The 18,550-nt window shown below is 46.4% G+C and overlaps 1 protein-coding gene across 2 annotated transcripts in view; it reads left to right on the plus strand.

Annotated features, from left to right (window-relative positions):
• The window catches only part of ME3 (malic enzyme 3), a 226,641-nt gene that overhangs the window by 90,866 nt on the left and 117,225 nt on the right, over window positions 1–18,550 (plus strand). For both annotated transcript variants that reach the window (XM_018043262.1, XM_018043261.1), the window contains exon 3: window positions 17,138–17,271. In XM_018043262.1, the coding sequence (XP_017898751.1) occupies window positions 17,138–17,271 (134 nt within the window). The remainder of the gene's footprint in view (window positions 1–17,137; window positions 17,272–18,550) is intronic.

Here is an 18,550-nt window from a genome sequence, read left to right on the forward strand (position 1 = left end):
TTTCACTTTCATTTGACACATGGTGGTGTATATATGTCAGTGTTACTTTCTCAATTTGTCACACCCTCTCCTTTTCCCCGTGTGTGCCCACAAGTCCTTCAAACTCTGTCTTAGTGTGGCTGACTAAGGTTATTGCAGAGTGTTCAGAATGAGAACAAAGGATGAAAAACAGTGTGCAAAATAGTGATTACGAGTATGGACTCTAGTGGCAACACAGACCTGGGTTCATGTTCCAGCTCCATAGCTTAATAACTCTATAGCATTGGTTAGATATTATACATCATATGGATGTTGTGGAAGATCACATTCAAACAGTGCATTGGTTCATTCAGTATCAAAACAGCCTCTCCTTCAGTAGGCACTAAAAAACAGTACTAAAATCTTTTTAAATGGCAACCCACTCCAGTATTCTTGCCTGGAGAATCCCATGGACAGAGGAGCCTGGTGGGCTACAGTCCACAGGGTCGCAAAGAGTCGGACACGACTGAGTGACTTCACTTATAAAATATAAGCCAACTTACCAACTTAATATTCATCTGTACAAGCAAAGTAAATTTCCACACTACTCAGTAATGTTCCATCACTCATTCAGTGGTGTATTTAGTCAATCAGCATAAATTTAGAATAAACTTTTACTTCTTCCTTTAAAGGAGACTTTAAATATTAACTGTACTTATCACAAGATATAGGTTTCAGAAGAGTCTGGTAGCTAATGGCACTAAATATAGCCTTGGGCATAGAGCTGTTTATTTTGGAAATTTGGAGGAAAGGTCACCCTTGGAGTCCTCTGCGAATCTCTCGCTTCCTTCAGGGTCACTCTGTAGCAGCCAGGCCACACGTGCAAGAATTCCAGTTACCATTTAGGAAATTGCCAATGGAAAAGGGCAATTTGATTAAGCACCTGTAGTCCCTCAGCATAGAGGTCCCAGAGCTAATCATGTTTATGAAATGAGAAAGTTTTAAAGAGCCTCTCAGGTTCATTAAGTGCAAGGATTAAATTCTATCTCATAAGGGAATAGAGAAACAATTTAATGTTGATGGTAGAAACTAAGCGCTGGTAAGAAGGGAAACTCACATGGTCTGCATTTTCCTTTCCCTTTCTTTTACTATAAATCTAATTTAAAAGTGGAACTACAGTTCAGAAAGCAGTCCCAGTACTTCAGCCTTTAACTTTCAGTCCAGTCCGCTCTGAGAGACAGTGAAGGACAGGGAAACCCGGCAGTGTATGGGGTCGCAGAGTCAGATATGACTTGAACAGCAAGAACCAGTCCCCTTTGAGTTCCTCTCACTAATTTTAGATTTGCGTTTGGTCTCCATCCCTGATGAAAATTTACTGGACACTTATCCGTAGCTTGCAAGTAAATGATGTCCCAACACTGAGTACCAAGGAGGGTGAACAGAATGGGCTGATGGTAGAGGTTAGAAGGGTAAATAGGATGAGGCATTCTACGCACACTCTGGCTTGCTGGTCCTCTCAGGAGCACCAGGTTCCAGCCCCCCGTATTCCCCACCGCACTCAGCATCGGGCAGGGACCTGGCCACAGCTGTGTTTACTGAGGACCTCAGATGTGCTGACCACCACGCTGGAGGCTTCAGTTAGTTCTCACTGCTAACTTCTGATATCAAATCCCTTATGGTTATACAATGGAAGTGACAAATAGGTTCAAGGGATTAGATCTGGCAGAGTACCTGAACTGTGGATGGAGGTTCATGACATTGTACCGAAGGTGGTGACTAAAACCATCCCCAAGAAAAAGAAATGCAAAAAGGCAAAATGGTTGTCTAAGGAGGTCTTACAAATAGCTGAGAAAAAAAAGAGAAGTGGAAAGCAAAGGAGAAAAGGAAAGATATACCCATTTGAATGCAGAGTTCCAAAGAATAGCAAGGAGAGATAAGAAAGTCTTCTTAAGTGAACAACGCAAAGAAATAGAGGAAAACAATAGAATAGAAAAAGCTAGAGATTTCTTCAAAAAAATCAGAGATACAAAGGGAATGTTTCCTAAAAAGATGGGCGCAATAAAGGACAGAAATGGTTTGGCCCTAACAGAGGCAGAAGATATTAAGAAGAGGTGGCAAGAGTACATAGAAGAACTGCTCCAAAAAGGTCTTAATGACCCGGATAACCATGATGGTGTGATCACTCACCTAGAGCCAGACATCCTGGAATGTGAAGTCAAGTGGGCCTTAGGAAGCATTACCACGGAAAAGGCTAGTGGAGGTGATGTAGTTCCAGCTGAGCTGGAATTCAAATCCTAAAAGATGATTTTGAGCAAGTGCTGCACTCAATATGGCAGCAAATTTGGAAAGTTGAGCAGTGGCCACAGGACTGGACAAGGTCAATTTTCATTCCAATCCCAAAGAAGGGCAGTGCCGAAGAATGTCCAAAATACCTCGCAAGTGCACCCATTTCACATGCTAGCAAAATAATGCTCAAAACCCTTCAAGCTAGGCTTCAGCAGTACGTGAACTGAACTTCCAGATGTGCAAGCTGGGTTCAGAAAAGGCAGAAGAACCAGAGATCAAATTGCCAACATCCACTGAATTATTGAAAAACAATGGTATTCCAGAAAAACATCTACTTCTGCTTCATTGTCTATGCTAAAACCTTTGTGTGGATCATAACAAACTGGAAAATTCTTCAAGAGATAGGACTGCCAGACCACCTTACCTGCCTCCTGAGAAACCTGTATGCAGGTCAAGAAGCAACAGTTAGAACCAGGCATGGAACAAGAGACTGCTTCAAAACTGGGAAAGGAGTACGTCAAGGCTGTATATTGTCACCCTGCTTATTTAACTTATATGCAGAGTACATCATGAGAAACGCTGGGCTGGAGGAAGCACAAGCTGGAATCAAGATTGCTGGGAGAAATATCAATAACCTCAGATACGCAGATGACACCACCCTTATGGCAGAAAGTGAAGAGGAACGAAAGAGCCTCTTGATGAAAGTGAAAGAGGAGAGTGAAAAAGCTGGCTTAGAGTTCAACATTCAGAAAACTAAGATCATGGCATCCAGTCCCATCACTTCCTGGCAAATAGATGGGGAAAAAATGAAAATAGTGACAGATGATTTTCTTGGGCTCTAAAATCATTACAGATGGTGGCTGCAGCTGTGAAATTAAAAGATGCTTGCTCCTTGGAAGAAAAGCTATGACAAACCTAAACAGTATTTTCAAAAGCAAAGACCACTTTACTGACAAAGGTGATACTTTGTTTGACAAGGTCAAGGCTATGGTTTTCCCAGTTGTCGTGTACCGGTGTGAGAGTTGAACCATAAAGAAGGCCGAACACCAAAGAATTGATGCTTTCGAAAACTGTGGTGCTGGAGAGACTCTTGAGATTCCCTCGGACAGCAAGGAGATCCAACCAGTCAATCCTAAGGGAAATCAACCCTGAAGATTCCCTGGAAAGAATCAGCTAAAGCTGAAACTCCCAATACTGTGGCTACCTGGTGTGAAGAGCTGACTCTTTGGAAAAGACCCTGATGCTGGGAAAGATTGAAGGCAGGAGGAGAAAAGGGCAACAGAGGATGAGATGGTAGGATAACATCACTGACTCAATGGACATGAGTTTGGACAAACTCCAGATGATGGTGAAGGACAGGGAAGTCTGGCGTGCTGCAGTCCGTAAGGTCACAAAGAGTCGGACACGACTGAGTGACTGAACAATAACAGGAACAACAAATTACTATCTTCACTCTATAGATGAGCAAATTGAGGCTCAGAGACGTTAAGAATATTATTGAGGATCACACAGCTGGTGAAGAAGAGTCATGATTTGAATTGAGGACTGATGCCTTCAAAACCTCATCTCCCTCCTCCATGGCCTGTTATGGGTCATCTGCACACTACAGGCCAGAACGCCAACAAAAATACCATCAGCACTATTTTGCTGAGCACCACAGCCTGCCAGGCACTGAACTAGTCTGCTTACTTCTGAATTGATTCCAAAGTATCAAGGGGTGCAGAGTGCACTGGTTTGGCTAGAAAGATGACGACACTGAAACTCCTTGGCAGCAGGGGCCATGTCTATTTGGTCTCTCGTATGTCTGGTGCCTTCTACGTGGCTGGTCCTCCAAACGTGCTTGTTAAATGCATGATTATGTAAATGAACTGACAACAATTTGGAGTGGAATTCAAGGTTCAAGTCCTATCCCAAGGTGCTGTTAGGGTCTTAAATTTAGGTAAATTATTAAACTCTGTTAGCCTCCCAGTTACTGTCTACAAAATGAACAAAACACTTTCATAGCCTACCTCTAGGGCGGTGGTTCCCTATTGCTGTACCTTGGACTCACCTGTGGACCTCTAAAAACTCTTCATACAGACTTCCCATTCCCAGAATTATGACTTAATGGACATGGGGTGTGACCTGGGCATTTAATAGCCCCTTGGTGGTTCTGGGGCTCCCCAGATGGCCCTAGTGGTAAAGAACCCGCGTGCCAGTGTAGAAGGCGTAAGAGATACGGGTCCAATCCCTGGGTCGGGAAGACCCCCCAGAGGAGGGCATGGCACGCCACTCCAGTCTTCTTGCCTGGAGAATCCTATGGACAGAGGAGCCTGGAGGGCTACAGTCCATGGGGTCACAAAGAGTCAGGCACAGCTGAAGTGACTTAGCATGCGTGCATTAGTGGTTCTGCCAGGTAGCAAAATTCAGGAACTGCTGTCATCAGGATATTCTTTTGGGGTTTTGTGACTGTCAAATATAACAAAGGAAATGCAATCGCTTCGTACAACCTAAGGAAGCCATCACTATAAACAGTTGTTATAAAGTCAGTCCAAAGTGACTGTGGACCTACAAGTCCTGTCTTCCTCTGTCACCACAGAGGAGACGGAGTACCCTGATTGCCTGTGTGCACATCGGTCATCTGTCTCCAGGACGAAATGATCTCCTCCTGCTCCACCTGATGGGGTGCAGAGCTGAGCTCAAGGCCTGGGAGGAGGAGGCTTCAGTTAACGCCAGGGTGGAACGGGTTAACAGTCATCGGCTGGACAGCTGCCCTGTAAGTTGAGCTTGTCCTTGCTCGCTCTCACGTCCGGCTCTGGCATCCCCACCCAAGTGTCGGCGTGCACCAGGCATGCGTGTACTGATACAATGGCTGTTCAGTGTGTGTTTCACTCCCCAGGTCGTAGTTCACATTATGACCCAGTCTTCCCAGGTTGGGCGGGTCAAGGAGCCCCTGTGCTGCTGGAGGAAGGAAGCGGTGCTCCCTGGCCCTCAGCGGCTCCCCTGCCCATCACCTTCCTGCGCCCATCCTCTGTTGAGGGTTAGCTGAGTTAGAGGGCCAACGGGGTGCCAAGAGCAATAGTATTTAAATTTTAAATAATAGCCTCTTGGGAAGAGAGGGCCATGAACCATTCAAACGCCACAGGGAATTTTGCCAACAGAGTGATTCATAAGCCTTCCCGCTATCCCCCTCTGTTCCCTTGTTCAGGTAGGACAAAACTCCTAGATCCTGCCACACCTTTGCATTTACAGAGATCCCAACATCAGTGTTCTTACTCGATCGGCACAACCGTTCAGTTGTGTCAGCAAATTCAGAGAGATGAGGTCACTGCCCCCAGAGTCACACAGCTGGAGAGTGGAGGGCCTTAGCGCTTTGGTCTTTCGGTCCCCCTGCTGACACAGGCTGTGTGAGGGCAGCACCTCCCTGTCCTGGTCGTCCCACGCAAGGGAGACGGAACTGTAGGTCCCGCAGAACAAGGCATGCCCCTGTGTGCATCTTGTAGCCAGGCAGCCTCTGTACCCTTGCAGCCTGCGGCACCAAAGCCCAGTCTTTGAGCCCAAAACTTGTTTAGGGTTCGTTCTCAGCACTCAGGAGCAATGTATCTTCCACTCTCCTTTTGGGCATTTACAATGTGTTTCTGGATCTGTGATTTGGCCCTTGTTCGCAGAAGCATGTCTGGGAGGAAGGCCATTCTCAGGTCTGTGTCTGCTAAGACTTCCCGATGCTTGTGCTTCTGAAGCCCCCCAAATATCCATCCCAAAGGAATGCCCAGGGGCCTTCATAAACCTGGGGTTCAGTCAGAGCAGCAGCCACAGTAATCTCACTTCCTATCGCCAGTGGGAATCCACATCACCCTCACCCAAGCAGAGTCATGAAAAATTATGCAAGAGCAGGAGGAAATGCCTTCCAGTCCCCTAACAGCTAATCAGCTTTAATTGTACAGTTTCACAGCTGACTGTCCCCCGCCATGGCTCCTCTCTGCTGTTGCAGCTGATTGGTGGAGGAAGTGGGCCACAGCATAAGCCTTCAGCCCAAAGCATGACGTAATGGTGGTGGGACAGAAACCTTTGCTGTTACACGTGTGTCTGCTAATCCTTCCTTCCAGCAGCGACACTGCTCCAAGGAAACTGGCTACGTGTATGTCATGGGCCAAGCACATAATCCCAGAGGCACAAGCACACCTGCTTTTCTCATAGGCTGATGGGCCCGGTGCTAACACAGAGGAGCAGTGGCTAAACCACTAAGGTAACTGGCTGTATTTGGAGAAGCAGAATAATTCCATCTCCAATCAAATCAAAGTCAACTCAGTCAAAAGTGTTGGTTGCACAGTCGTGTCCACCTCTTTGCGACCCCGTGGACTGTAGCCCACCAGTCTCTTCTCTCTGTAGAATTTTCCAGGCAAGAATACTTGAAGTGGCTAGCCATTCCCTTCTCCAGGGAATCTTCCCAACCCAGGGACTGAACCCAGGTCTCCCACATTGCAGGCAGATTCTTTACCGTCTGAGCCACCAGGGAAGCTCAACGCAGTCGACAAACTGTTTAACCTGGCCACTCTCAGGAGCAGTTCAGAGCAGAGTGTAAACTTTGGAAGCACATGGATCTGGGTTCCGCTCCTGGTTCTTCCATCCACCTGCTGTGTGACCTTGCCTAACTACCTTTCTAGCTTCAGTTTTCTAGTCCATAAAATGGGGATAACATCATAGGATTGTTAACTCAGGGTTGTGGTGGGGATTAAATGAGACGATCGGTTCAGTCCAGTTCAGTCGCTCAGTCGTGTCCGACTCTTTGCGACCCCATGAATCACAGCACGCCAGGCCTCCCTGTCCATCACCATCTCCCGGAGTTCACTCAGACTCATGTCCATCGAGTCCATGATGCCATCCAGCCATCTCATCCTGGGTCGTCCCCTTCTCCTCCTGCCCCCAATCTCTCCCAACATCAGAGTCTTTTCCAATGAGTCAATTCTTCGCATGAGGTGTCCAAACTACTGGAGCTTCAGCTTTAGCATCAGTCCTTCCAAAGAAATCCCAGGGTTGATCTCCTTCAGAATGGACTGGTTGGATCTCCTTGCAGTCCAAGGGACCCTCAAGAGTCTTCTCCAACACCACATTTCAAACGCATCAATTCTTTGGCACTCAGCCTTCTTCACAGTCCAACTCTCACATCCATACATGACTACTGGAAAAACCATAGCCTTGACTAGATGGACCTTAGTCGGTAAAGTAATGTCTCTGCTTTTGAATATGCTATCTAGGTTGGTCATAACTTTTCTTCCAAGGAGTATGCGTCTTTTAATTTCATGGCTACAGTCACCATCTGCAGTGGTTTTGGAGCCCCCAAAAATAAAGTCTACCACTGTTTCCACTGTTTCCCCATGTATTTCCCATGAAGTGATGGGACCAGATGCCATGATCTTCGTTTTCTGAATGTTGAGCTTTAAGCCAACTTTTTCACTCTCCTCTTTGACTTTCATCAAGAGGTTTTTTAGTTCCTCTTCACTTTCTGCCATAAGGGTGGTGTCATCTGCATATCTGAGATTATTGATATTTCTCCCGGCAATCTTTATTCCAGCTTATGTTTCTTCTAGTCCAGCGTTTCTCATGATGTACTCTGCATAGAAGTTAAATAAGCAGGGTGACAGTATACAGCCTTGACGTACTCCTTTTCCTATTTGGAACCAGTCTGTTGTTCCATGTCCAGTTCTAACTGTTGCTTCCTGACCTGCATACAGATTTCTCAAGAGGCAGGTTAGGTGGTCTGGTATTCCCATCTCTTTCAGAATTTTCCACAGTTTATTGTGATCCACACAGTCAAAGGTTTTGGCATAGTCAATAAGGCAGAAATAGATGTTTTTCTGGAACTCTGTTGCTTTTTCCATGGTCCAGTGGATGTTGGCAATTTGCTCTCTGGTTCCTCTGCCTTTTCTAAAACCAGCTGGAACATCAGGGAGTTCATGGTTCACGTATTGCTGAAGTCTGGCTTGTACAAAGTGCCTGTCTCAGTGCCCGACCTAACCCCGTGGGTGCTCTTGTTATTGTTATTGGTGATGATATTTTTGTGCTTCAGCCTGTATTAGCTGCTTCCAAGTGTCTAGTTCGCACTACCCTGCATTTGTTAATTAACTGATGCTCGAGAAACCAAGCAGGAAATGCCCTTTATGTGCTAAAATGTATGGCACCGACTCTAAGAGAGAGGGGAGAGCTGAATGAGGTGGGGTATCAGGGAAGACCTCCTGGAGGAGGTGGCCTCGCCTGGAGATTGGAAGATGGGAGAGGAACGCTTCAGAGCACACTGGGCAGGGGTCCTGATGTGGACCAGAGTGTGACAGGCAGAGTGAGCGCGTCTGCTGGGGGTGGGGGGCAGTTTGGTGTGGGGAGTGCAGGGAGCTGCAGAGGCAGGAGCCTGGCCTGAGCCATTGGAGGCGCGGTTACGCTGGATGTGGTGATGTCCCTTCAGCCCCCCTCTGCTGGACGAGCTCCCAACTGCCCTCCAGGGCTCGTCTCCAGCATCGCTCCTGAACTCTCCTGTGTCACCCTGCCCCGTGAACAGATAACAGTGGTAATAAGGAGAATATGTGGTGTTCCCTGAGCACTTCCTGTGTGCCAGTACCCGTGCTGAGCATTTCACACCGGTATTTCAGTGAATCCCACCGCACGTGACATGGCCCACATCCCATTTCTTAGGTTGGAGAAGTGTCCTGTGTGAGGCGGAGGCTCTGGATCGCCTGTACACGTTAATCCACGTGTCTTTGCTGGTCGACCCAGAAGCGCATTTCTTTTCGGGCTGCCTAACGGGGTGCACCTTGGCACAAAGTAGGAACTCATAAATGCTTGAACAATGAATGAAACGAGAGTGTCAGGTGCACAGCAGGACTCTGGAGCCGGAGGAAATAGGCAGATTGCCAAGAGGGGCAGGGAGCCCTCCTGTCGGGAAAGCTTAGTTTTTGAGGAGCTGGGCACTGGGAAGCCTGGGTCTCAGGACAGCAGGAGGCTGGGGCGGGGCCCGGCCTGACAGGCTCACTGCCTTCAAGCCACTTGATGGTGTGCGTGCTCAGCTGCTAAGTCATGTCCGACTCCTGTGACAATGGAGCCCACCAGGCTCCTCTGTCCATGGGATTTTCCAGGCAAAATTACTGGAGTGGGTTGCCATTCCCTTCTCCAGAGTATTTGATGCTGGAATCTATTTAAATGTCTTATCTCCGGTGCCAGTCTCTGATGCCAATAAGTTTTGTCCTGGGTTGAGCCTACAAGTGGAATTCAGCAGCTGGGCCAGAGATGTTCATTCAGGGAAGATGATCAGATAGGTAAGGTCAGGGGTGATGGTTGAAAGCTTAACCCTGCCTCAGCGTAGGCACCGACCAATAAAAACAGTCCCAGACCTTTCCTGCTAGAGCAGGATGTTGAAGCCACCCACTCTGCCAAACGTTAACCCATTGTTTGTTGATCTTGGGGAGGTTCCAAAGGTTCCCTGGGAGAAGCCAGAGCAGGTTGGGAGGGGCACCTGGCTGGGGGAAGTAGTCAGAGAAGTGGCTCTGTAGCAATTCAGATATTTCAAAAAAGTCACAACTGGTAGATTCCTACCGGAGTGTCGTAGCTAAACACCCCAAGGTCGCTTTCTGCTAAGAGAATCAGCCATTTTTCAAAACCGACTTGTCCTATTTTGAAGACTGTGTTAAAACTTGATGATAAAACTTCCCTGGTGGTCCAGTGGTTATGAGTCTGCCTTGAGACGCAAGGGACACCAGTTAAATCCCTGGTCCAGAAAGATCCCACATGCCACAAGCAACTAAGCCCAAAAGCCAAGCCCACGTGCTGCGACTCCTGAAGCCTGTGGACCTGGAGCCACAAGAGAAGCCACCACAGTGAGAAGCCCCAGGACCCCAACCAGAGAAAGGCTGCTCAGCGCAAGCGGAGAAAGTCCTGCTCAGCGCAAGCGGAGAAAGTCCTGCTCAGCGCAAGCGGAGAAAGTCCTGCTCAGCGCAAGCGGAGAAAGTCCTGCTCAGCGCAGCCAGAGAAAGGCTGCTCAGCGCAAGCAGGGAAAGTCCTGCTCAGCGCAAGCAGGGAAAGTCCTGCTCAGCGCAAGCAGGGAAAGGCTGCTCAGCGCAAGCAGGGTAAGGCTGCTCAGCGCAACCAGAGAAAGCCTACATACAGCAGTGAAGACCCAGTGCAGCCAAAAAAATCAAATAAAATAATCTTTAACAACAACAACAAAAACTGGATAATATGAGCCAATACTTTACTTGGCTAGGCACAAGAAGCCATAAATTCTCAGTGCAGTAAGGATTAAGGACTACCCCCTAGCCCCCACCCCAACCACTATCAACTTCTCCATGTTGTACAAACCTTACTCCTACCTTAGAACTCCTGGTATCCCTTATGGAAATTATCCAGGCCAAGAGCCTGAGTGCTTTCTCTTGTAGAGCTCTAATACTTTTTCCTTACACCCTAATGAGTCATTTTGTGCCCGTCCTATTTTGGAAGCTAAAAGTACACAGTAAACTAAAGTACCTGCATTTCTTTTCTGCAAACTTGTAAATCTGAGGTTGCCTTAACATTACTTTCAGGGTGAAAAGAAGCTTATAGAAGTTTTTTTTTTTTTTTTTAATCCCTGAAATTACCAGTTGCTAAACAGTGATACTTTTTCCTGAAATACCAAAGAAGTTGGTGGCAGTAAGCCAAGAGAAACAGCCTGTAGAGAGACTTGAGCTGTTATTAAAAGCCAAGTGGTCATTAACAAAGATGATGTCATAATTAAATGTCCTGGCCTGCCTGGGATCCTGGGTCCAAGGAAAGACAATTCCAGTCTTTACTAAACCAGTAAAGACTCACCTGCCTAATAGTGTTTAGTGAAAGTACAAGATGTTTCCTGAAAAAGAATCAGGGACCTCGGTGTCATACCAAGCTTGCAGAGGTGATGGCCAGCACAGGGAATTTGTGAACTGGTGACTTTGGGCTTTGATGAAGAAAACAGTAGGGATTTTATGTGGCCAGAGTGCTTTGCAAAGTGCCATGAGTCATATTCTCAGAGCTGAGCCTCTCCTAAGATAGGTTTTTCTTACAGTTCCAGCAGTTCTTCTGAGAGGAGGAACGGGGCTCAGGATTTTTATAAGCTGAGTCATCATTGCTCCTTTATAAAAACATAACCACAGCCCAGAACTCGTAGTTTCAGAGATGCCCAAGTTACAAAACAAAAAGGAAGAGGAATTGGGAATAGCCAAGGAATCTTAACTTTTATTTACATTTCCCCTCTATTTCTCTTTTTTTCCCCACCCTTCCTTCACCCGCACCATCCCAGCTCACATTTTCTGAGGTCCATCTCACCAAGGTCCTGGCAGGGTGAACACTATATAAGTGGCAAAGCTGCAGCCGCTCCTGAATAGAGACGCGGAAGGAAGAAACAGACGTGTGGACACGAGGAGGGGGATGAGCTGGGAGACTGGAACTGATGTGTGTGCATTGCCATGTATGAGACAGATGGCTAGTGGGGAGCTACTGTGCAGCTCAGGGAGCTCAGCTTGGTGTTCCGTGGTGACCTAGAGGGGTGGGATGGTGCGGGGGCAGGAGAGCCGCCCAAGAGGGAGAAGATATATGTACGCATATAGCTGATGCACTTCATCGTGCAGCAGAAGCTAACACAGCATTATAAAGTAACTACACCCCAGTTTTAAAAAAAAAATGCAGCCTGTGATCAACTGTTGGTTCTGTCACTTACCTCTAGTCAAAGAAATCATCAGGAAAAAAGTTATCACACCGAATGGTTGTAAGATGCATCCTGGTTTAAGAAACAATGAAATATGGGTCAATAGCTGTGCAACTTCAGGAGCATCAACTAACGTCTTGTGCTCAATTGTGTCCTCTGTACAGTAGAGGGTACAAAACCCTCCTCACAAGGTGATTGTTAAGGATGGAGTGAGGTTGGGTAGTTATTGGTCCTCTTCTTAGCACCGATGATAGCATCAGCTAGGTGGGATGATCAGCATATGGACTTGAATCACCCTGGCGTTGTTAAACTCCCCGTAAAGGCTCAGTGGCAAAGAACCTGCCAGTGCAGAAGACCTGTGATCGACCCGCGTCAGGAAACCCCCTGGAGAAGGAAACTGCAGCCCACTCCAGGATTCTTGCCTGGGGAATCCCATGGACAGAGGAGCCTGGCGGGCTACAGTCCCTGGGGTCACAAAAGAGTCAGACACAGCTTTATGGCTAAACAAGAAGAAGCACTGTACTCATTGTCGATGAGGTATTTTCCAGCTGGTGGAAGAATGAGAAGAGTTGGTGCTTCCTACCCATTCAAGCTCCTCCTCCGCAAGGAAATCTGGGGACGCTAGACAGCCATAAGTGTCAGTTAGTTTTTACTTATCACCTACAGCCTTCGCTTCTACAGGGAACCTTCATTACCTGAGGCTCTTTATGAAGAGAGGACTTAACCTGCGTTGCCCCAGGTATCATCAGCCTTGACTACAGTGGGGGTCATCAGAGCAGTATTAATTACTGCTTAATTAGTTAATTAAGGACTGTTCTCAGTCCCCTACACAATACCCCCACCTTGGGGATTCTGGTCCCTTCCTTGTTAATGTCTGCCACCCATGGAGCCACTCTGGGGCTCACTGCTTTGGCCACTGCCAGGGTAAGAAGGTTGTGGAAGCCTACACTGGTTTCTAGGCAGTTCTAGGGCAGCCCTCATTCAGCAGAGCCACCCGGAGTCCTACATGGAAGAGGTATCTTTTTTTTCACAGGGTGTTGCTCTTCATCACTTCAGGATAAAGGCAGGGCAGTTGGAGTGCTCATGACCCCCAATATCCCTTACGAGAACAGTTCCTGCAACTTCTGCCAGCAGGCACCATCTCCAGAGGGTTTAACTGGGCCAGGGAGCAGATTCCATGACGTCTTACTTATCCCCCATGTCTCCCTGCTGGTGCCCAAACCAGAAAGGGCCATTCTGTGAAAGACACTGGTCAGACAATGAAAAGACAGGCCACAGACTGGAAGAAATATTTACAAAACACACGTCTGATGCAGAACTTGTATCCAAAATATGCAAAGAATTCTTTTAAAACAGCTTTATTGAGTTACAATTCACATACCATACAATTCACTCATTTTAAGGATACAGCTTAGTGATTTTTGGAGATAATCTGGTTTTAACTTTTTAAGGTGTGGTCAGGTATATATATAAAACAAAGTTTGGGTAAACCATTTTCAAGTATACAGTTAAGTGGCACTAATTACATTCATAATGTTGGGCAACCATCATTACCATCCATTCCCAAAACTTTTTCATTGCCCTAAGGAGAAACTGTTACCATTAAGTAATAACTCACCATGGCTTCCCCACCACCCAGCCTTTAGATCTCTAATCTACTTTCTGTTGTGATGAATTTGTCTATTCCAGATATTTCCTGTAAGTGGAATCATATAATATTTGTCCTCTTGTATCTGGCTTATTTCATTTAGCATAATGTTTTCAAGGTTCATCCAATGAAGTAGCATGTATCAGAACTTCATTCCTTTTTATGTTTGAATAATTTTCATTGTACGTATACACATTTTGTTTATCCATTCATGTGTTGGTGGACGCTTTGGTTGATTCCACCTTTCGGCTGTGGTGAATAATACTGCAGTGAACATCTGTTTAAGTCCTTGCTTTCAGTTTCTGGAATGGAATTTTGGGAGTCATATGGTAATTCTGTGCTTAGCTTTTTGAAGAAGTTCAAAATCATTTTCCTATAGAGGCTGCAACACTTTACAATCCTACCAGTAATGTACAAGAGTTTCAGTTTCTCCACATCTTCACCAACACTTGTTATTTTATTTTTTTCATTACAGCTACCCTAGTGGGTGTGAAATGGTTATCTCAGTGTAGTTTTGATTTTATTTTCCCTGATGGCTAATGGGCTTCCCTATTAGCTCAGACAGTAAAGCATCCGCCTGCAATGCAGGAGACCCGGGTTCGATACCTGAGTCAAGAGAATCCCCTGGAGGAGGGCAGGGCAAGCCATTCCAGTATCCTTGCCTGGAAAATCCCTTGGACAGAAGAGGCTGGTGGGCTGCAGTCCATGGGGTCGCAAAGAGTCGGCCACGACTGAGTGACTAACATATACACACATGACTAATGATAGGCTTTCCAGGCGGGTCAGTGGTAAAGAATCCACTTGCCAATGCAGAAAACGTGGGTTCCTTCCCCAGGTGGGGAAGAGCCCCTAGAGAAGGAAATGGCAACCCACTGTACTATTTTTGCCTGGGAAATCCCATGGACAGAGGAGCCTGGCAGGCTGCAGTCTGTGGGGTTGCAAAAGAGTCGGACAAGATTTAGCAACTAAACAGCCATGATTAATGATGCTGTGTATTTTTTCTTGTGCTATTGGCCATTTGTATATCTTCCTTAGAGAAATTTCTAAGTCATTTGCCCATTTTTTTACTTGGGTTGCTTTTCTTTTTGTTGTGTGTTGTAGAAATTATAGATTCTGAATATTAAGCCCTTATTAGACCTGTGATTTCCAAATATTTTCTCTCATTTTGTAGGCTGTCTTTTCCCTTCCTTGGCAGGTTTCCTTTATGCACAAAAGTTTTTAGATGGAGTCAGTTTATCTAATTTTGTCTTTGTTGCCATTGCTTTGGTGCATATCTAAGAATCCGTAGTCAAACCCAAGGTCACTAAGATTTACCCCTGTGTTTTCTGTAAGAGCTTTATGATTTTAGTTCTTAGGTTTAGACTGTTGATCCACTTGAATTAATTTTTGTTTTGGTGTGGAGTAGGAATCCCCTTGAATTCTTCTGCGCGTGGCGATCCAGTTGTCCCAGCATCCATCCTTGAAGACACTAGTCTCTCTCCACCAAATGGAATTGGCATCGTTGTCAAACACCAATGTTCATAGATGTATGGATTTATTTCTGATTTCTTGATTCTTTTCTATTGATCTGTATGTACTTATGCCAGTAACACACTGTTTTGATTACTGTAGTCTTATATTAAGTTTTGAAATATTCTTTTTAAAAATGCTTTTGGTTGCTCAGGATGCCTTGCTATTCTGTATGAATTTGAAAATTGACTTTCCTATTTCTGCAAAAGAGGCCATTCAAATTTTGATAGGGACTGCATTAGAACTACAGATCTGAGAACTATTAAAACTAAATAAGAAAAAAAAGAGTGAAAAAAAAAGGCAAGAATTTTTGAACAATACCTCTCTAAGGAGATGTACAGGTGAAAAATGAGCATATGAAAAAAATGTTCAACATCCTATGTTAATAAGGAGTTACAAATTCAAGCAATAATAACATACCACTGCATATGGTGGGCTACATCCTATGGGGTCTCAAAGAGTCGGACACAACTGAGCGACTAACAGACACACACACATATCCATTACAAAGACTAAAATTTCTAGAACTGACAATGCCAATTGCTGGAGAGGAGGTGGAACAACAGAAACTCATTCATTGCTGGTGGGAGTGCAAAGTTTTACAGCCACTTTAGAAAACAGTTTGGCAGTTTCTTAAAAAGCTAAATACAGTCTTACCATGCACACGCAGTCGCTTCAGTTGTGTCTGACTCTTTGCGACCCCATGGACTGTAGCTCACCAGGCTCCTCTGTCCGTGGGATTCTCCAGGCAAGAATACTGGAGTGGGTTGCCATGCCTTCCTCCAGGGGATCTTCCCGACCCAGAGATTGAACTCCTGTCTCTTTTGTCTCCTGCATTGGCAGGTGGGTTCTTTACCACTAGAGCCGCCTGGGAAGCTCCTCAAGGGATACAGGGCCAGCTAAAAGTTTTCGATGGCTGGAACAGTTCGAGCGAAAAAAATAAGACAGTATTGGATTATAACCCAGAGCATAAAACAAATAGCCATGAGTTCATTCTAATATAAATAAATGGCTGAATAAATAAATAAGTGAGGGAGAAGAGACGAATCTCCTATGGAGAGGAAGTCCAAGAAAGGCATAACTTCACAGTGGAGGGAGCTGGCAAGCACTCCTTCAGCCGCGTGGTCTTGGTCAACAACAGCAATGATAAGTTGTGTTGCTCGTATGTGCCGTGATCTGAAGCGATAAGAATGGTGCTCCGTGGTCTTCCTCCTCAAAACCCATTAGCCCACTTCTGCCATGAGAGAAGCAAGACACAAATTCCAGTGGAGGGAGAGTGTACAAAATACCCGACCAGTCCTCCTCAAGACACCCCAAGGTCATCAAAACCAAGGAGGGTCTGAGAAACTGTCAGAGCCAAGGGGAGCGTTAGACGACCTGATGACTACATGGAATGTGGGATCCTGGATGGGATCCTAAAAGAACAATGAAAAAAGAAACAGGTGGGAAAAAAAAAAAACTAGGAAATCTGAAAAAACCAGGGACTTTATTTAATAATAATGTGTCATTATTGATTCATGAATTCTAGCAAATATATCAAAGGGATGGAAGATATTACTAATAGGGCACATTGGATGAGGAGATATAAGGGAACTCAGTACTATCTTGTCAATTTTTCTATAAATCTAAAACTGTTCTGGGGTCTTCCCTGTAGAGCCAGTGGCAAAGACTCTACGCTCCCAATGCAGGTTCAATCCCTGGTCAAGGAACCGAATCCCACATGTTGCAACTAAGATCCAGTGCAGCCAAATGAACAACAACAACAACAAAAATATTAAAAAAGAAAACTGTTCTAAAAATAAAATACATTTTTAAAAAGAAGTATAAACCGAAAAACCCTGGCAATATACATATTTTCCATGTTTTTCTAAGAGGAAGCTAGACTCCAGGAGAGCCAAAATGACTGACGCAGGATGGCCTGGCTACTTAAAAGGCAGCGGTGGGCTCTGCGCCCGGGACCTCGCTGCTGAGTCTCAGTGCCTGGGGCCGATCTGGGGATGGACCCGGTTTCCTGCACACCCACTTACGTGCGTGCGTTTCTTTCCTGTTCTCCCCAGGGCATGGCCTTTACACTTGAAGAGAGGCTGCAGCTTGGGATCCACGGCCTCATCCCCCCCTGCTTCCTGAGCCAGGATGTCCAGCTCCTCCGGGTCATGAGATACTACGAGCGGCAGCAGAGTGACCTGGACAAGTGAGTGCCGGGCGTCTGCTCTCTCACCCAGCGCCGAGCTCAGCCGTCTCCCGCGATCCTCAGACGGTTATCTGGACACTCTCTGGCTAGGAAAGGCCGAGAGCCCCGAGAGAGCCCAGACCCAGCCTTGCCTTCTGCAGGGCGATGGTCTCCCTGAGGGCAAGGCTTGTTGTGATCGAGCCATGGTCCGTGTGTCCTGGGAGGACTGAGAAGGTTGCCTGAACTCCAACCAGGGGGATCGGGTTGGGCCTTCCAGAAGTGAGGAAATCAGAGTCAGCCCAGGAAGCACCAGTAGTACCAGTGGACTTCAGCATTCAGCAGTGGGGTTCCCGGAAGGGTTTCACTCAGTGGGAAGGAGGGGAGCAAAAATGTAGGCGTATACGCAAAGAGTCGGACACAGCTGAGCACGCACACACGTAGAGAACTGTGGACACAGCAGGGGAAGGGGACAGTGCCACAGATTGACAGAGTAGTGCTGGAACATCCATTACTATATATAAAATAGATAGCCAGTGGAAGAGCTCAACCTACCGCCCGGTGACAACCTAGAGGCGTGGGCTGGGGCTGAGGGTGGGAGAGAGGTTTGAGGGGGAGGAGGCATGTGTGTGCTTCCGGCTGATTCACGCCATACGGCAGAAACCAACACAACACTGTAAAGCAATTATCCTCCAAGTAAAAAAAAAAAAAAATTTAATCTATAGTAAAAAATGAAGGGACAGATGGGTTAAGGAAGTGGTGTGTGGCCCAGGTTTCTGGAATAAAAGGAACGTGGTGGAGCAGAGGGGAAATGGACAGCGTCACCTTGGGCAGACCTGGGATGCCATCTATTGGAAGTTTAGGGAGAGCCCCGCCTCCCCTCTGGTTTCTCCTGGTGGGCATGTCGACAGGAAGAGTCAGTGGTATGCACAGGGTCAGCTTTACCCATCTTACTAAAGAAGGTAGTGACCTGGCAGGTCTCGTGGCTGTGAATTTTGGCACAGCCAGGATTTGAACACTGTTAACTCCAGAGTCTATGCTTTGAACCTCTCTGCTACACCATAGCGAAGAGGTATTGAAGCTTAGTGGCTACAAAACTAGCCTGAGTTCAGATCCTCATTCTATCACTTAAGAGCTAAAGTTCCTTAGTCCAAAACGCAATTCGCCTTCCTAAAGGTATTAAACCTTAAAAACCGAAGTCCAGAATCCTCCCCTTTCCAGTGAGATGGGCCTCACCCATGTGCCTGGGAAGACCCGGGGGCAATGGATGTGCCTGATCCTGTGAGCGCAAGGGGTCTTGCTT

Source organism: Capra hircus, chromosome 29 (genome assembly GCF_001704415.2).
Source record: "Capra hircus breed San Clemente chromosome 29, ASM170441v1, whole genome shotgun sequence".
In the NCBI taxonomy this organism is placed as follows: domain Eukaryota; kingdom Metazoa; phylum Chordata; class Mammalia; order Artiodactyla; family Bovidae; genus Capra; species Capra hircus.